The 20,553-nt window shown below is 42.4% G+C and overlaps 1 protein-coding gene across 4 annotated transcripts in view; it reads left to right on the plus strand.

The window, feature by feature from the left end:
* Positions 1-5,769: 5,769 nt before the first annotated feature.
* Positions 5,770-20,553, plus strand: part of LOC138624335 (signal peptide, CUB and EGF-like domain-containing protein 3) — a 72,365-nt gene continuing 57,581 nt past the window's right edge. For 2 of the 4 annotated variants that reach the window (XM_069704447.1, XM_069704448.1), the window contains exon 1: positions 5,772-6,187. In XM_069704447.1, coding sequence (XP_069560548.1) covers positions 6,088-6,187 — 100 coding nt within the window. In that variant the 5' untranslated portion in view covers positions 5,772-6,087. Of the gene's footprint in view, positions 6,188-20,553 lie in introns of all 4 variants that reach the window. The other 2 variants (XM_069704445.1, XM_069704446.1) reach the window with 2 other exon arrangements.

Consider the following 20,553-nt stretch of genomic DNA (forward strand, 5'->3'; position numbering starts at 1 on the left):
CACAAATTGAAGCAGGTCAAAGAATAATAACAGTAATATAATATAAAAAGTCCTTTCAATATAACATTTTTAGACTCTACAAAGGTTCAGAATATTCTTACGTTCCTCCAGCACTGACTCTCTCTTCTGTCAAGTTCATTTACAGATATTTTCCCGTTTTAACTGAGTTATAATTGATGTTATTAATTCCTTCGTTCTGTGACAAGTCAAAAGGGTCTGTTGTCTCAGTTTTGTGGCCCCACAGTGTCAGACTTTAAAAACCTCTGACCACTAGAGTGCAGTCTAGATTCACGTGTGTGTGCGCCATTACAAGCACTAACGCTGGAACCAGACCGTGGCAGAGGGCTCATATGTTAGACAGCATTTAATAATAAGCACAGATGCCGATTTTCCACATCTCATTCTTATAAACACACTGCAAACAAACTCAGGCCTTCAAACAGAGAAAAGTGATGAATTTAAATATGTCTGCTTCTACTCCACACCACAAATAACATCCTGAAATAGAGGAAAAAGAGAACAGTGAATTTTTCTGCCCGTGAATGATTTGTTATTGTAACTAACATATGCCTTTTGTTTGCATACTTTTTATATTTCCATGATGAGCTCTTGAAACATCGTCTCAACGGATTCATTTAGGAATCACACAAGGCCATCATTTCTTGTTAAAGACCATCAATGAGGATTAGACCGCATTTGTTGTAAATCTTTTTCTGTGTTTACATATTTATGATTAACAGTAATATAATAAATGTTCTATCATCCACACAAAAGCTGAGTAACAAGTCAGCATTTACTTTAATTTGGCCAGAGGGAACTGAGTTTGTATCAAGAGTTTTCTTTACTGTCAGAAAAAAGGAAAACTCTTGACTCTATTTCCATTTTATGTGCCTCATACTTCGAAGTCTTTTTGAAGCTCAGTCATTCAAAATATGGAAAGATTTTGCTTATGGCACAATTAAATTTGGTTCACTGATGAAAATGAATTGGGTTCAGCTGTTGACCCATGAATTATCTCATAAAACTGGCTTTTGTCATGGAAACGGGACTTGTTGCATTTGATTTTTAAAATTTTCTATACAGACTTTTATTCATTTAGTCTGGCAAAAGAACATGTTTTCTTCTGTTCTGCCTTTGAGGTTAGACTCAGCCTGAGTCAGTGTGACTCTGAGATCTTGGTCCTGAGCTGCAGTTTTCATCTTTCCAAACACAATCACTGTGTCTTGTTTCTTTCAGAGGAAATGATTCAGGTCAGAGTATTAGAGAAGAATGTAGAAACTGAATGTGGGCGATTTGCTGGAAGGTTTTACTCATCAAAGTGTCACAGTGACCCTCGAACAAAATCATCAGTCATGCTGAGGTTACAGAGCCTCAGTTTGGTATTTCACTGGTTATATGAATTGAACATGACCCAACATCTTGCAGGTTTAGAAATGTTTGGCATCTTGTGATGCACAGATGAGCTCAAACCTCACAAAGCTCCTCTGAGACACTCCCCGGTGTTAGAAGCAGGTAGGCGTCGAGCTGCTGCACTATCTGGCTAGACAGTGAGCTCATGGGACTTCCCCGGCGTCCTGGTCCTGTTCTGTACTTACCTACTTACATATTGTCTGTCTGAAAGAGGCCACCGAAAGCCAGGTCCTTTTTCTCCACATGTGGGTTGATCACTGAGGATCAGTGGAGACAAAGTGGCACAGAGCAACTGCTGAGTGTGCTGGGCTTTAAGTGAGCCCAGCCCAGTTCTGTGTCATCAAAAGAGTTCACCCAAAATATATGGGTATTATCTCTATTGTGTGTGTGTGTGTGTGTGTGTGTGTGTGTGTGTGTGTGCCTTCGGATAAGCAGTAAGCTCAGTTATACTTTTTAGTTGTATAGGGATTGATATTTTTAACGATACAGGCTTAATCAGGGTTACATTTTGGTTCTTAACTGGACAAAATCTTTCTCTCCATCTCACTTGATCTTGATGAGTCCACCTTGATTACAGTTGTTCACGCACACCCACATACAGGAGCTACAGTACAAGCACGCACCTCTATTTTCTCCACTAGCTGCACGCTCACTTTAGTAGCTCATAAGCCTGTCTGTAGCTCGTCTACCTCCCTGCTGCAGCAACAATAAGATAATATAACTAGGACTCTCTCTCCAAGCCCTCATAACCCAGAGCCTGACAGCATGGGGGTGATAACACTCATTAGAAACACCAGAGTGTGTGATGCTACAAATTCAACACAGCTTAAATGCCTCTTGTGCCTCTGAGGTTGTTTTCATCTGTGATGCTACAGATGTATTCTTTGACAGGCAGGAAGAAGTCTCTCCATCATGGTGTGTGTGACACCTCTGTTTCTTCTGCCTTGATGACTGTATTTCCTTTTGCCCTCTCTTGCTCCCTGTTAGCACCACTGACTGAGGCTGTGGTCGGGAGGCATTCCTGGGGCAAGCCCACAGCATTCGCTGGGATGCCTGCACTAAAGTGTGGAACTCAGCAAGCCACTCTGCTCCCCTGTGGTGCTGGCATGGTGAGTACCAAGACATCCTGCTGGGCCTGCGGTGGTGTTGGTAACCTCGCACATGAAGAGAGTAAAAAACAGGGAGGGAAGAGGAAAAGTTCTGCGCTCTGAGCCCCGGCATTTTCACACATTAATCTTTCAGACAATTGGGGAGCATAAATGTCCAACTGGAAGGAAGTAAATGAGGAACTGAGGTGATGTGTCCCTGTGTATGACCATCTGGAAGAGAACATTAGGCTCTCTGCAGGGCTTCTTACTCCACAGTTCATTAGCATGCAGTCTAGTAACAGTGGTGGCTCTCGCAGTCGCTTCCCAACATGCATCCATCTTGCATTTATTTTACAGCAACAGAAGTCGGAGCATGGTCTGACTTTGATATTTTGAAGTCCAAATAAAAAGTAGGTTGTAACAACACTGACTAAAATAACTGGTTACCATATCTTTGGGAGAGTTTTGAATTTCTAAGTGCAGATAGAACAGCTGTGGCAGCTGTTAAATGTGGTGTATCGCTGACAGTCATACATTTTTCATATAGATCTTGCATCAGCTCTTATAAAAGAAAACGCTGCAAACAGATTTGGCCTTTAAATTCTGTAAAATCCAGAACCAACCCAGTGCTATTCGCTCTATGCAAAAACAAGTTAAGGCAGGTAAATGGTCAGTCGCTCTGCAGCAAATCTTATGAATATGTTGCATAAAGACTGTCTGAGTCCCTGTGGCACAGAGCTTGATTTGACTTATTATCTATGAAAGATCCTCACTGATGTCTTGACACCTTTCCTCACTCTTGCACTTTTCTTTACCCTGTGTGCAGCCAAAGTCCTTTTCATGACGCGAATCATGAATTAAACATTGCCTGGGTTTCCCTTGTGTGTCTGTTGGCGTAAAAATAGCTTGGTTTGGTGCACAGGGTAATGCCCGTGCACAGCCCTCTGTCTTTAATGAAGTGTTGCCATAAAAAAAAATGTACTCATCCTCCACCGCGACTTGTGCTCAGGCTCTGTGGCAGCTCTGTGCTGACTTTCTCAAACTCCCCGAGTGACTCTGAGCTCATTTGGTTATACAAGTGCTCACAATTACCCAGAGATTTGGACAGAGGGACATGGGATATTTCCATATCCCTGACGGATGTTATTTTAATTACACCGAACTGCTTGACTTTGTGCTGTGGATTTACATGTTTTTTCTTCTTCTGTGGATGCGAAGACAGATTCTCGGAAGGTTATTCTGTTGTACTGAATCTCTTATTTATCGAGGCCCCGAGTCCCTGGCAAAACACAGGGTAGCATGGGAAACCAGATTGAATTACATTGTTTGTGAAATGTCTGTTTTTGAATCTAAGATAATTACAATTTCACATGTAATCTTTAAAGTACAGGTAATGACAAAATTTTAATAATATACAAGATAAAGAAAATAATCCTTCGTGCCCTCAGCCATTTCAGATTATGTTTCAAATTCTCTGCATCGTCTGAAGAAAGCTGAGCTGTTATCTCCAATCAGCCTCATTGTGTGCCCCTAATTAAATTTGATTGGGAAAAAAATTACACATGGGAGCCGGCGTGATAATTATAATGTAGAATCTGCCCGTACGTCGAAACTCAAACATAAATGTATCACCACAGCTGATTAATTTAGGTGATAATACAGAGAGGCAGCAGGTGTGGGGAAACAGATGCTTTTCCTCCGCAGGACGCTTCCTGGAAACAAATGTTTCATATGTCATCGCTGGTGAAATGTGGCACAGGAGCTCAGTGGGTTGTGCTGCTGGTAATGTGAGAGAGGTCTGTTTTGATTCATGTAACTCCTCAGGCCTCATTTTTCTTCATGTCTTACGGGTAATGGTGCACAGAGTAAGTCATGATCAGTGATTTGTTGTGGATCTTTTAGCTCAAGAATTTGACTTCAAAGCCCTTAACGTGCTCATTCTGTTTCATCTTTATTTGGTTTGAGGAAATACTGGCTTAAAATGGTTTTGTTTTTACAACATGCATCACAAATACCTGAGTGAATCTCATTACTGATTTCTGACACCAGACGTGGTTTATTTATTCAAAGCCAGGAGCAGAAATCAATGAGGCAAATGCAGCAGTTGAGCTAAATCTCCTGCAGGAAAATACTCAATACTGACAAGCGGGTAATGTGGTGTTGGTTATGGTTTTGGAACCAGATGACACAAAATATAATTTACATCCAGGTTTTTGTTTTTGATTCCTGTACCAGATGATTCCCATAAAGCGTTCACCAATGTTCCTGTGAACAATTACTGATTGTTAGTTATCATACCTTAGGAACTGATTCATTTTGAACAGCTGCTGTAGTTAGTTCATTTAGCACAATAAGTTATTATCAAGAGGGCTTTTTATTGAAAATGTAATTTACTTTGTGTGCATATTTGTATGTGAGTTCCAGGTCCATTTGGATTTTAGTTCATTATGCAAGTCCAGCTCCGGCTGTAACAGGGACATGAAATTGCTTTAGGGCCCCATTGACCTTGGAATAAGAATGATGTGCAAGGACATCAGTCGAGGTATAACATAAACGTACTGTAGGTTTTCATTTTTCAGATTTGAAATTAGTTTTGCAATTTAATGCTAAAGTTGAACTTTTACCTCCATTTAGAGTGCAGGTGTGACAGATTGGATGAATATAAATGTATTTCCCCACCCAAATTATTTTAAGAATGCCTTTCAATATTCTGTAATATTATAGTTTTAATTGGACTTTTTCTTAATGTTATTTGCTGTTGGTAAACAGTTTTAATGAGACGTTACGCCAGTAAAATAGCATCACATCACTGCTGAAGCATGATGTAATGAAAGTAGGCACTTATTGGTTTGTTAGCTGGACTGGATGAGCTCTACAGTCTGCTGGGTGAGAACAAAATGCAATCTCCAGGCTATTATTTTCCACATCTGAGTCATCCGCCCTCTTGTCCCCCTTTTCAGACATTGCTTTTACCGCGCCGCCGTGAAGGCAACTTTTTTTTTTTTTTTTTTTTTTTTTTTTTTTTTTTTTTGTCTTGTCGCGCAGGTGGCACCAGCCAGGTGACCGAACGAGCCCGACCCACCGTGCACTTGGTAACCCCGGTCCACCTTGAGCCCAACCAGCACCTGTGTGTGTAAATTCCTGCAGAACAAAAAAGGAAGCATTGAAAGGCAGTCAGAAAAGAGAAGGAGCAGCAGACGAGTCCGGAGCGCAGCGCGGACGCTTCTTCGTCTCTCCTCCCCCTTCAGACCTCGCCGCTGCACTCCATCTCTCCCTCTTTTCTTCCCTCTCTCTCTCTCTCTCTCGCTCTCTCTCTCCCTCTCCCTTTCTTAAATTGACATTGGTCTGGCTCGAAATATGATAACAGAAAAGTCTTCCTCCGCTCCGCGTTGTCGGGCTACCCTCAACCCCGATCACTTGAAACTCAAATAAGCAGGCGTCAAGAGGAAAAAGGGATCGCACAGTATCCTGTCAGCGGGTGCTCAGAGGGGAATAACAAGAGACCTTTATACCACACACACCCTCGTATGTGCTCTTGCGCATCGTAGACCTTAGAAAGTGCTCGTGTTCAACTACAGTGAAAGTTAACATGTATATGCACGCTTTGATACGCGCGAGCCTTGGATTTGTAGGTTTCTGCCTGGTCGCTTTTGTCCAACAGTCAGCTTCAGGAAGTAAAACCACTCAAGGTAAGTTTTCACCTCAAAATACCTGTTTTTAAAAAAAAAAAAAAAATTTATTCATCGTGGCCGGGATGAACTGCTTTAATTTTCTGCATGCCTCATTAGTAGATTTATTGGATGCCTTTGGGAAGCTGGTAACGTTCGTCTAAATGTGCGTAAAACAAGTTAAAACTAGAATGTTTTGAAATGTTATGAGCAGAAGTTAAGTTTTTACAGACTTTGAGCCACCAATTATTCCTAGTTTGACTCAAGCAGATGCCTTCTGTTGATTCAGCGCCTTATTTTGCAACCATTTAATAGCTTTTTTTTTTTTTTTTTTCGTGTGTGTCAGTGTGCTCAGTTGCTTATATTTGTGCAGACTTGCCAAGACCGAAAAGAGAGGAAACAAAATAAGGCTTGAATTAAGTTCCACTGAGAGTTTGCAGTTGTCTTTGATCTTCAGACAGCATCATCAGTGTGAACAGTTATGTTTCATAGCTCATGCTGTAGGTAATTGTAGTGAGACTACCAGGAGGCATTTGTCACAGTCCAGACAAGTATTTGACACCGGCCTGTAACCCACACATGGAGGAGTCTCTGTCTGTCAGACACTGCAGCTACAGTACCGTCCTGCCCAGCTGGCTGCCCTCCTGCTCTCTTTTTCTGGTGCGAATTTATTCAGACCCAGACAAGGGCAGCCTGAATCAAAACTCTGGCACTTTACAGGAGCAAGACAGACATGGTGTAATACACTCAATTTCTGATTCACTCATCCGTCTCCTCTAGGTTTTCATCACTTAATTTTCCCACAATACAAATGCCAAGCCGGAGCTGCCAGAAGTATTTGCATGCAAGGACACATCATGGTTTCTGTGTGAGTGTTGATTGTGGTTGGTGATGTTTTGCACTCACAAAAAGACATCTCTCGGGCGGTCGACAAGGCAAAAAGAGAAAGGGGGTGGGTGACTTTTTTTGCATCCTGGGTGGTCTGCCCCCACTTGTGGGAAAACTCAATATTTACATTTTGCAATTAGAACTACTTTTTTCTCACTTCATTTTCCACAACATTGATTACACACTTCCTTGTAGTGTGGAATGCTGCTGTATGAGAGTCGGTCCGTAATGGCATGCACCTGTTTGTTGGTCACCGAGTGAAACGCAGTGGACGACCACTTGATGGGCTTCTTCTCCAGTTCCTGTTTATCCAGCAGCTCGGCAGTGACATATTATCTGTGTTAGGCTCTGAAGTTATTTGTGAGCATACTTTGTGCCTAACTGAAAATAAATATTGTGTTTGATGTCAGTGGCAAACTCTGTGGCACTGACGAGTCTGCAAGCTGGGAACAATTTTGAAAAATGGAGGAGCAGAGAGATGAACAATGAGTGAAAAAAACAAAAAAACAACACAATTTGTCAGCTCTATTTATTCAAGGCAGATGTTGTCTTTCATCAATGTCACTCTAATCATGGCACAGTGTTTCAGGCATCAGTCATTACTCTAGGAAAAAAAAATGAGGAGTGAAAGAGCAGAGAAATGAGGGAGGGAAGATTTGAGGATGTTGGCGGAGAGAATGACAAAGAAGGGAAAAATGAGAGCGGGGACACAGGAGAGATTAAATGTGCGCAGAGAGAGAGAGAGAGAGAGAGAGAGAGAGAGAGAGAGAGAGTGAGAGAAGAGGTTTCTTAGTGAGCGAGCAGCAACAAGCGAGGAAAAAGGGAACGAAAGAGGGGAGCCTTAGACGTCATGGCAAATCACTTTCCCTCGAACGGAGTCAGGAGCTCTTTGCTAATGCAGCGGCACCAAGGCAACGGTTGGTGTGGGGCTGACATGCTGCTGTGGCTGGCTGTGTTGGTGTAACCTCTGCTCCGGGGCCTGGGGGTCTAAAGACGCAGGGCTGCCCGAGCGGGGAGGAAGGCCACATGCAGGCCCTGACACACTGTGGGAACCGAGCAGCCTTGGCAATATGAGGCCCAAGTGATGGGGAGGCTTACCCAGAGATGCTGCCGGACTCTCCAGTATGAGCACGATGGAAGGGAAGGAGAAATCCCCCAACGCTCACTCGCTCACCCCTTTTCCTTTTTTTTTTTTTTTCTTCCTCCTACACTTGCTTTGTTTGCTTTGTCCCCGCTTCCTTTCCTTTGCATCTAATGAAGTAGCCGTGCTTTTTTTTTTCTCTGTCAACCATAAGCAGCGACTGCATTACACCCTCTGTGTTGGAAAGCTCCCCGTGAGCCAATTTCCTAATTATACTTTTGCAACAAGAAAGAGCTCCACTCTGCCCCCTCCAACCCGGTTCTCCAGTCCTATCCAGCCCACTTTTGTTACTTGATAGACGGGTGGATGTGCCACAGGTCTGAGTAAGCTGGTGTCAGTGTATGTGTGTGTGCTTCTGTGTAACTGGGACACTGAGAAAGAGCATGGGCTGTGTCTGTTGTAATTTGGACAGGTCTTTGAAATTGTATGTGAAACCACAAGAAAGAACCATTTAAATTGAGCATTTATTCCTGCCTATCCCTCTGGCCTTGAACTTCTCCCACAGTGTGCTGTTTAGCAGAGAAAGAAAGGGGAGGAGAAAAAAAAGAAAAGAAAAGAAAAGGCGGCCAGAGACTGTGGCACCATCTCCTAAGAACACGGCCAGTCATCTCGCTTTGACATTTTGACACCACTCCTGCATCTCTCTTTCATCCCTCTTGTTTCTGCGGCTGCATGGTTTCTGCATCGGTCCGAGTCCCGACGGGCTCCTGCAGCGGTATCCGTTGAATTGAATTGTTGCACCCCTCAGAGACTGGATGTACCGTAAAACAAGCAGACGCTAAAGACCCTATTTTTCTGCCAAGGTGCCGAGCACAATCTTTGGAAAGTCATTTTTAACAGCAGGCGAGTGGAAGCTGTTTTCAGGTCAAGCAGGGAGAAAATACTTTTTTGTCTGGCCGAGCTGCTCTTTGAGTTTGAGAAATTAGGGACATAGTAGATTGCAACTTGACTCAAAAGTCACCATTTAATTTCTTCTATCTACTTCTCACCAAGCCTAATTAAAGCAGATGAGCTGCTAACCTGTAAAAGCCTTTTTTTTTTTTTTTTCTTTCTTTTTTTTTCCTCAACAAAAAAGTGCTGTGTGTGATGAGAGGAGCCGAGCTTGTCTCAGTCTGTCTTTGTTCTCTCGGCAGCGGGCATGCAGTGTCAGATAGTTGTGTCCTCATTATGATCAGAGAGTCTGAGGCAGGTTGAGCCTCGGGGTACCCCACGGTCACTCACTGATGAGTGGGTGGAAGGGACCGAGCCAGCTTTTCTTTACCCCTTTATACACTCGGAAAGCATGTGTCTGACAAGTGGTGCTCCCACACCACTGTACATGTTGTTGCAGAGCACAGAGATTATTATCTTGGCATTGCTTGAGTGGTGAAAACACTTGATAACAATTCTGTCCAGGAGCAATGCGGTATGAATCACGCAAATGACTTTGATCTGTAGGTGTGTTGTGAGGATAAGTGAATCCGTTTGACAGCGATGAGTGATTTTTAGACTGGAATTAATGAGTGCACTTAGCCGGCACAAGTCCTTTCACTTCCCAAGATGAGGTTCCATTAGCTGGAGAATCCCTTTTTAAAAACAGTTCAGGTTTATTGTGCGTAGTTTTTCTAATTCCCCGGCCTTCCATGTGGCGAAGCTGCAGCGTGATACAAACGTTTCAAATTTGTTTCAGGCTGCAGAGTGAGTGCCGTGTTTACAGACACCACGTAAAGTCAAATCTGTCTGGCACAAGCTGTGACCTAAGGCGATTCAGTGGGGCTTCGTTCTGGACAGTTGCTCACTTTCATCCCGGCCGATGGAATGTAAAAACCAAGACGTTTTCTCTCTGCAACAGAGTGTCAACGATTCAGGCCCTAAGAAATCTGACCTCTGCGCTCAAGGTCTCCGCAAGAGCATTTTGATAACTGCCCTTACCAAATGATTAAAATTGAGTCAATATAGCTCCCCTGGTAATTTATTTTTTATATAATGAGCTGCATATTTTTTTATTTTTTATAATTTATTTCTTTGTTAAAAAAAAAAAATTACAATTGCTTCAGTCCACTCTGCTGCATTTCTGTTTAGCAAATTAAGAAAGTTGTCAGCATCACGTCAATATATTTTTCTATCATTGATTTAAAGGAATAATGAAAGATTTTTGGAGTTACGCTTGTTGACTTTCTTTTGAGTGATTACCACTCTCATGCCTGTGTGTTAGACATAAAGCTTCAGATAGCAGGTATCAAACCCTGGGTACACGGGTGATCAGGTAACTTGGCTCCATCAGATGGTGAATAAAAAAACCACCTTCAAGAACCTCTAAAACTCGCCAATTAACTCATTGTTACTCATTTGATTCATCAGGACTTGTAGCTTCCTGGAGTCTCGGTTGGCTGCCTGGCAACTGCTCGGAGCTGAGAAATAGTTTGACACGTAGCCGCCAGAAGCAACGAACTGTTGTCCTTACACGTTAGTTTTTGAAATTTTTTTTTTTTTTTTTTTTTTTTTGTGCTTAACCAAACAAGTTAATTAGGAAGCTGCAGAGGTTGTGGACACAGCGCAGAGCTAGAAGATAGCCACGCCAGCTGCTCGTCCCTGTTTACAGTCTTTATGCTCAGCTAACTCGACAACGGACAGCAAATAAGCACATTTTGCCAAATATTCGACTTTAGTTTGAAATAGTTTAGTGTTTGACTGCGGCGTTGCGCGTTCGTGGTCGGCGTACGATGATCGCTTCTGCTTTTCCTTCAGTTTGTGTCGTTGCTGTGACAATTGCCTCTGCCCATCATCCGCCTGCACACGTTGAATTTGAACAATTCCTCCAATTTACACGTTTTGTACGAAGGTCCGGTCACAGCCAAACAAAGCCGTAACCTGCAGATTCCCCGCCGCCACCCCGGGTGGGGGGGTGAGGGGGGACGACCCATCAGCTATTGAAATCCCTCTATCATGGTACCTTTTCTCCCTTCCCGGGGCAGAAAACCACTTCATCAGCAGCGGGCGAGGCCCTCGTGACCACTATTTGTCACCTCATTTAGAATGGTTGCGGGGCTGACGGAGCTGTAGATTTCAGGCGCGGGAGAGGAAGGAGGAAAATGTCGTTTTAAATCACCCAAACTTTCCCAAGAACACCGGGACAGCTGCAACATCTGTGTCCAGTGGTAAAAAACAAAACCAAAAAAAAACATTCAGACCCTTTACTCTTCGAAGAACAGAGCGCCGTGCTTGTTTTGGGGCTTGTTTATTTATCAAGGTTTTAATCAGAACAATGTGTTCCAAATGAGGCCTGTGATGCTTCTCTCCGCTGTGGCATTGTGGTTAAAATTAGAAAAGTCTCTCGGCTGCTCCCATCTCTTCCTCTCGTTCCCTCTCACCCTTGTCCGTGGCCTTTGTTCCCTGTGCAGATGCGGTGCCGTGCTGACAACATCCCTGTAGGTTTCGGGGGAGGACGGAGTCAGTGTTGATGGCACGCTGACCCCCTCCCTCCAAGTCTTTGACTCACCTCTCGAGCCCCCTTCGCGAGCGCTGACGGCTCGCTGAGGAACCTCGGCGCTGTCTCTCAGCCAGCTGCAGCGGCTCTCGGATCATTAATCCTCTCACCCCCCACCGCAGAGCCCACATTTGTTTTTCTCTTCCATTACTCACTGATTGGGGATACTGTGATTCAGAAGAAGATATTAAAGGGGGCTGCCATCTCACTGTCTGTACTTTCTTAAACCAATGGCTGACGCTACACCGTCCTTCCTCCTCGTCTCCCCTCTTCCCCTCTCCCTCCTGTGACCTCTCGGCTGAATAATGGGGCTGCGTCTGTCTTTGAGAGTTTGGTGGGGTCAGGGAGGGACGTCATTAGGCTGGTCTGCGGTGGTCAGCGTTGTCGGAGGGGGGTTGGGGGTCAGAGAGAGCCTTGTTTACAGACTGTGTGTGTTTACATTCCTGATGGTGAGCGCCAGCTTTAGAGACTGCTGGAAGTGAAAGGAAATGCTCTTATTCTGCTTAGTAATGGAAAAATCCAGCCCAATACATCAAGGAATCCAGATGAAAAAAATAAGCCAAGTTATTTATTTGGTGGGGTCTGGCCAGTGCATTCTGGGTAGAAAGAGGGATGACTTCACTGATGAATTTGAGACTTCCTAAATGGACAAAGGCATGGGAAAAACCACATGACCCTCTGCAGTGTTCAGTCACCCCCAGTGAACTCCACATATAACTTTATTGCAGACTGTAATAGCGTACACTGTTGATTAATGACAAATGGTTGTTCATGGCTCTTTTATTTTTCAATCATTACGCCATCCATCATGCTGGGATTTAGGGTTGCAGCTAATGATTGTTTTCATTATTGATTAATCTACCAATAATATTCTTGATTGAGCATATGCTCTATTAAATATCAACAAAGATAAAAAGACAGATTAAATATCTTGATTTGTCCGACCAGCAGAACAAAAGCCAAAGACATTCAATTTATTGTCATAGAAAACAAGGAGAGGGGGGTGGAACTCATGAACTTTGGTATTTTTTTTCTTACGAAACGTGAAAGACTCAAAACGATTGATAGATTATCAATATAACTGCTGAATTTTATGTTGATTAAGTAAATGGTTATCTGTTTTTTAAAGCTCCATGGGCATTTGGTGCTTTAAGTCAAGAGTATTTAGTATTTCATTTCATTCACAAGTGAATATTTTTGAATATTAAGAGGGATCAAACCTTATGACCTAAAAGAACAGAAAAGTAGTTTTCTTGGCTTGTACTCTTTAACACTGCTTCCTAACGATTTTTCTATTGCAAATGAAATGGGATCATATCCACCTAATTACATGCACATTAATGGCATGGGCAGATACTGACATGTTTTTGCATCAACCAGTAATTTAGGTAAGTGAGTGTGAAATGATAAAAATCACAGAAATGGAAAATGTTGTTTCATATTTTGATTCTATAATTATTTAAACCCATTTAGACTTGCCAGCCAAGACGTGGTGCTTTGCTGATCAATTACGCTTTGAGTTTTTTTCCATAATTCATGTGATGACTGACAGTTTGTTGGAGTGAATAATGAAAAAGATAACGGGTAAGGCTGCTATCTGTCTCATTCATCGGCAGCGCAATTTAGCAACTTTTATTGTAGTTTTAAAGAATTATTGATCATCATGATGGGATCCAATTAGCTGAGAGGTTTTATCAATTAGCCAGTTTACAAAAAAAATTGCTTTCAACTGCTTGATGGTTTTAGACTTTTTTTTCTTTGTTTTTGGATTCGGACTGTCAGTTTGAAGACAGCAGACGGGGCTCTGGCAAAATGTTTTTTGGACAATTTTGGACATTTTAGAGACAACACAATACATTTAAAACATGGACATTGCGGGGCCGTCTTGGCTGACACGCCTCTTCAGTGTAGCATGGGGGTACCATTGGACTGGCAGAACGGGGTGGTGGTTCCCATTTTCAAAAAAGGGGACCGGAGAGTGTGCTCCAGCTATCGGGGTATCACACAACTCGGTCTCCCGGGCAAAGCCTATGCCAGGGTGCTGGAAAGGAGGCGCCGACCGTTTGTCGAACCTCAGATTCAAGAGGTGCGGATTCCGTCCTGGTCGTGGAACAGTGGATCTGGAAGACAGATCTTTACCCTCGCAAGACTACTGGAGGGGGTACTGGGAGTTTGCCGATCCAGTCTACATGTGCTTCGTGGACTTGGAGAAGGCTTTCGACCGGGTGCCTCTGGGTTTTTAGTGGGGGGGGGGGGGGGGGGTTCTGCAGGAGTACGGGGTGCCGGAGCCGTTGCAACGGGCCATTCAGTCTTTATACAACTGAAGTAGGAGCTGCGTTCGTATTCTCTGCAATAAGTCAGAAACGTTCCCGGTGGGTGTTGGCCTCCGCCAGGGCTGTCCTTTGACACCGATCCTGTTCGTGACCTTCACGGACAGGATATCTAAGCCCAGCCGGGGGGAGGAGAACGTCAGGTTCAGGGGTCTCGGGATCACCTCTCTGCTGTTTGCAGATGATGTGGCCCTGTTGGCCTCTTCAGACAATGACCTCCAGCACTCATTGGGGCGGTTTGCAGTCGAGTGTGAAGCGGTGGGGATGAGAGTTAGCACCTCTAAAACGGAGGCCATGGTGCTCTGCTGGAAACTGGTGGATTGCTCCCTCCAGGTGGGGACGGAGTGCCCTCCCCAAGCGAAGGAGTTTAAGTATCTCAGGGTCTTGTTCACGAGTGAGGCTAGGATGGAGCGGGAGATGGACAAGCGGATTGGTGCGGCTGCAGCAGTAAAACAGGCGCTGCACCGGACCGTGTTGGTGAAGAGGGAGCTGAGCCAGAAGGTGAAGCTCTCCATTTACCGGTCGATCTACCTTCCGACCCTCCCCTATAGTCACGAGCTATGGGTCGGACATCAGGAAGGATCTCGGAGTAGAGCCGCTACTCCTTCGCGTTGAAAGGAGTCAGCTGAGGTGGTTCGGGCATCTGATCAGGATGCCTCCTGGGCGCCTCCCACTGGAGGTTTTCTGGGCACGCCCAACTGGCAGGAGACCCCGGGGAAGACCCAGAACACGCTGGAGGGATTATATATCCCAGCTGGCCTGGGAACGCCTCGGGATCCCCCAGGATGAGCTGGAAAATGTTTGCAGGGGAGAGGGAAGTGTGGGCCAGCTTGCTAGGCCTGCTGCCACAGCGACCCGGTAACAAATAAGCAGAGGAAAATGGATGGAGGGAACAATAAATTGATAAAAATCCTCAGCAGGTAATTGACTGATAAAAATAGCCATTAGATGCAGTTCTACATCCACCAGCTGGTGAAAATATAACTGATTCACTCTTATTAAAACTCAGTTTCTGCTATGATAATATTTTTGTATGTTTTGGGCTGAACACCTGATGGATCTTCTCTTTTCTGATTGGTTTAGTTTTAAAGCTGCGACATTGAGATGACTGTAATCAATAAATTGATGAACAAAAAGTTCATTGGTAACTATTTTGATAAATGATTAATCATTTGTCTTGTTCCAGCTCCTCATACATTAAGATTTGCTGCTTTTCTTCATCTTTATTGATAGCATCCATACGGTTTTTTTGTTCTGACAAAACAAGTAAAATTAATGTCATCTTCAGTTCTGTGAAATTGTGATGACACTTTGGTTTTTAACATTTTGCAGTTTTATTGATTAATTCAAAAAAATTTAGAAAATTATTTGCAGACTAACCAATAAGGAAAAAAAAAAGGGTTATACTGCTTGTTAATGTTGTGTTTTCAGTGGAAAATCCGCCAGAAAGTAATTTTTTTTCTCCTCATGTGAAGGTAAAAGATTTAATCTTGCATCCCTTTATACAGTCTGATTCTTAATACAGTAGGAGCAGTGCTTGAGAGGCCATTAAACACTTGGTACGTTTGTTTGAGTGAAATGTTAGTACAAAGTGAGTGCGCTGTCTCTCGGCATTTAAATGAAGTATACGTCCAGTCAGTTCCAGCCCGCTGAACTCCCACATTTCTGAGCTTTAGTAGTTAATGCCTGCTTCACAGCTTACACAGAGAACCATTCACTTTATACCTCAGTTTGACAGGAAACAACTAAAAATATCACACTTGTGCTGTAATTGCTGCGTTGCCATCTTTATAGTTGGTACTGTATCTGGCATAAGCAACCACCAATGAATGTAATTGCTGTGTGCAGAGGGGAGAGTGTCATGTCAGTTAGCTCTGGTTGTATAAATATAAGGTATACAGCTGATCTAAGTGCCACCTTTTCCCCGCATATAAAATATGCTCCATGAGGCCAAGAAGTCATTAGCAGTTGAGGACAGATGCCAAGACGGGTGTAAAATCACTTGAAAGTTACAAATGAATTTCTTGTCACCTCAACTCCTAATGTGAAATGGTTGCAAGCAATGCTCACGTATTCAGCGGTGTATGTATCAGTCCTCTGACACTTAAAGAGTGTCATGTCAGGCTCATTCTCTACTCTCTTGGTATTACTCTATGATTCACTTAATTACTGTAATAAGTGTTTTCCTTCTGGAGGTGGTCTGGAGGTCTGTGAGTCATAGTCTATTAAGGCCACACATGCGAAAAGGAAGGGCACCAGATGCTTGGTCTATGATCAAAATCGCAGCGAACTGACATTATTTATTCAAAGAGCTCGAGCTCGAGCTACCTTGAGAAATGTTTTATAAATGATGTGAGTTGAGTCCACTTGTTCTTCAGTCTCCAGGTTCATCACTCCTGCTGTCGGTTTTATTGGGAAGAACGTGTACACTGTGAAATGTTCACGAAAGGTGTTGACAGATCAAAGAAGTGAGATCTTGTATGTATCAGCTTCAGTAAGGTTGTAATCAAAACACTCCAAATACAAACTCCAAATCCCTGACTAGTATCAGTGTCTGAGTCATACAGAGGTTGACAGTAGAATAAAAAAACCCTGAAAGAATAGAACATTATTTTAAACGGAAGTAGCTTGAACACTTTCGAAATGAACCTGAAGTATCACAGGGTTACAAGTTCAACGGTTTGCCTCAAATTTCTAGTGTTGTTCAGCTGGACATTAAAAGAGTTCATAATCGACAGGCACTACATTACATTGCTTAATTAATCTCCAGCGAGGAGTGATTCTTTTGATTCTTATTCAAAATCCAGGTTTAAAATGTGTAAAATGAAATGATGAATGAATGAGCTGTAATGTAAAGGAAAGCATCTGATGTCCTGTCCACTGCTAGATATGTAAAGTTAAAGGCAAAGATTTGGACAACGTTATTGTCTTTCAGCATGTTAACATGAGTTTGCTGTTCTGAATCTTAGCTTGCACGTTCTTGTTCATTTTCCTGTCGCCCTCGGATTAATCTGAGGCTTCATGGTTGGTGGATTTAAGCAGGGAGGGACCAGGGTGGTTTTGAAGTTGTGATCACAGTTTTTGAAAGCACAGGATCAGTCAGTGGTCATGATTCCTAAACATTTAGAGTGTGTGAAGGATGAGTGTAAATATCCCGAATGGAAGCAGTGGATATTTTTATTCCCAATTTTTTAGAGGCTTGCTGGACAGCCAACAGTGTGTCCCTTCATTAGCTGAGGGGAGATCTGGGCAGGAGCGGTGGTGAGATGCTAAATTCTGTGTTAATGTTGACGTCTGCATTTCATCAAAACCATTTTTTTTTTACTTTGGGAGGTCGGCTCATTTGCTGCCCAGCAGAACTTAAAAATCAGTGACATTTTCACAGAGTGGTGTGATAGTGCTGCGACGAACAGCTGTAATTCCTGTCCTCTCCACAACCTCATCCTCACTTCCTCTCAGAACCCCAGGTCAAAGGAGATAATCATGTCACATTTAATTAGTCTGCACTATAAATAACACCAGATGTAGACACAGTCAGTATGGTAATTTTAGTGTGATATATTTTTCTTCGAGGCACGTAGTGTATAGCAGGATTGTGTGACCTCGCAACTAGTTTGAAAAGTTAATTGTGGTTCAATATGCAATTTACACACCAGCGTGATGTTACAGACTTACAGCCTTCATTGCACACACACAGTGAGAGTCGACTTTTCAGTAAAGTTGGAGACATCATGTGCTCATTATTAAACTTTTGAAATAAATAATATTTTTCCATAAATATATATGTATATATATATATATATATATATTTTTTTTTAAATTCCTAGGAAGAGGGAGTGGATGTAATTTTAGGAAAATTCTGATTAGATAAGTAAATAATTGCATTTGTGAAGAAAAAAAAACAGGTATGAAACAAAAACTACTCTTCAAAGCAGATTATTTTTTTTATGTTTTATAATGTCTGGATCTTTAAATCTTAATGATGATGCATAATTAGTTGTAATTTATGCACACGTTTGACATAACTTTTTTTTTTTTCTATTTTGTAGCATCAGAAAGATTTTACACTAATTTCAAATCAATACAGTGGAAATTATCCACTTTTTCCAACCTGTTGCTTTGCTTTACAATAAGCAGAGTCAAACATCATATGGACTATTTACAACAAATACAATGAACATAAAAGGGGTGTTATGTTTTCATACATTACGGCCATACAGACTGCTGCTCTCTACCTAAAGTAATTATCCAGACCCTAACCCCATCCTGCTCAACCGCAACCCAAACTGTAGTGTAAGTGTGGTTCTAAGATGGATAATTACAATACTTTCCTTTGTAATTATACACAGTATGACAAACGCTGTGATCCCAAGAACACACTTTTATGGCATTGAACCCAGCACCCTTCCTCCTCTGCTGCAAGGAGCTCATGAAAATGAAGGATTTCCTCTGAAAAGGGCTTTGCCAAGAAGGAATGTTTTGTTTCTAATTCGTAACCACAAATGTTCAAACGTTGCACCACATTCCACCAGGAAAACACTGATGAATATTTTATTGCTCTCACTGACTGAATGCATCACTTGGTCCATATTTTTGACTATTATTTTTCAGGCAGTGCAAGTAAAGCTACACCTATGGGTGTCCCAGCTCCAATCAGTCTATTTCTGTATCTGAAGGAAAGTATATGGGTTGAGTTGGGGGGGGGCTGGTTTGGAGCAAAGCAAACAGCGAGGGTCTCAACACTCAAAGTAAACATTACCCCATGTTTGAACTACACACCTTCGTTCCTACAATTCTCCCACACACTCGCGCTCTCCCCTCTGAGTCTTATTCCTGCTAACACCCCCTTGAGCCGGCCCAGCTAAATACACTGCTTATCCCAGGGCCTTCCCATAAATCAGGTAGAAAAAGCACCTCTGACAAGGTCTCACCTCCACGGCCAGCAGCCATTAGCCAGCAGCTCTGACTTAGATGTGGGCCTGGTTTGGTATAAATGGAATAATGGCTTTTCAGAGTAACTTTGTTAATCACTACCTCTGAGGACATACAGATGTTTTATCCAGCAAATTTAATACACTGAAAATAAATCCCATCCATCATCTCAGAACCGTCTAAAAAAAAAAGAAAAAAGAAGTCATTTCTGCTTCTCTGAGTAAGGCATGCGACAATGCATTCAGGGATTTAGAAGTCTGACACACGGTGAAGTTTATAGTTGGTTTTTTTTTAGCATACAATAGAGGAGAAAGTGAATGGGTTTCAGGGGAGAAAACATACTTCATTATTGCACGACTTGGTTTCTTCCAACAAACTCATTGAATTCAATATACTGAGAATGTCAGTGGGTTTAAACACAGACTCAAGCTATTTGTGGCTTTAAAGTGCCTGAACCAGAGGAGAGCTACAAGAGCAGCAATATTCGAAACGACACATTCCCTGGAGGAAAATGTTTAAACATCAGAGCATTGCCCAACATGTATCTTTCTTCTTTGGTTTTGTTGTTTTGACTTTGTTTATTCATCTTTGTCTCGAAGCGCCGGCTTCACTCTGTGCTGCCTTAACTTGTGCCCAACAACTGTGATTCCTCAACACAATAGAATGAAAGAAACTCTCAATGAAAAACAATCTTTTCATCTTGGGCATGAGTCAATTACCAGAGCAGCATTACTGAACACGCTGCATGTTTTTTTTTTTCTCAATCTTTCAGAAGATCGTCCCCTGGACTCAACCAAAGAATGTATTGATTCTGACATGTTTATTTCCATGGCAAGGGCAATTTGGGTTTCCAACAAGACCGGCACATTTAGCTTTTGTTATCCATGTGTTCGCTGGAACGCTCCCAGTAACATTTATGGATGTTTTCTTTTTTTTTTAAACAGTGCTTTGACAGAGGTAGATTATTGTAGTTTGTGTGCAGCTCACACTAAAGACAATGTTAGACCATTATCTACATTTAACGTTAATGTGTGATCATTGCAGATGAGTATTTCCCAGTAGATTTACAGATTTTGATAAACAGGTTTCTTACTGAAGGCAAACAGTTTGCACATGTTTAACACATGTTCATATTCACTGCTAGTGAAGTGTTGCCTCGTGCCATGCTGCAGGAGTTGAAATTTGCACAAGTAGTTTTTGCATAAAGATGCTGTTGTAGATGTAGTACAAATCTGATAAATTGGTTGGAGGGACAGTTTTCAGGAGGGAGCAGATTTTGCAGTTAGTTACGTAATTTCAACAGTTTAGGTGGTTTTTCCAAACATAGAGGCTGTCTTGTTTGTTTAAACCCATAAATGAATAGCAAACTGCTGCCCGTCATCATTTATAATTTCACTGTATCACAACATGGCGGTTACATAACATTTAAGACACTTATAGCCCAATGCTGCTCTTTTGCATCAAACAATCGCCTCGAGCAAAAACACCATCAAACTGTTCAGATGCAAATGCAGTCTGCATTATTTATGTGTATGTACAGTATATAAATGTGTTTAAATTTCTTCACTCTGAAAAATATAGCAACTTCACGAGTTAACCGTTCAAATGTCTATCTTTGGATCATACTTGC

This window comes from Brachyistius frenatus, unplaced genomic scaffold, assembly GCF_029030835.1.
Source record: "Brachyistius frenatus isolate BFR_SWC_R1_liver_20210118 unplaced genomic scaffold, ASM2903083v1 Contig_50, whole genome shotgun sequence".
Taxonomy (NCBI): domain Eukaryota; kingdom Metazoa; phylum Chordata; class Actinopteri; family Embiotocidae; genus Brachyistius; species Brachyistius frenatus.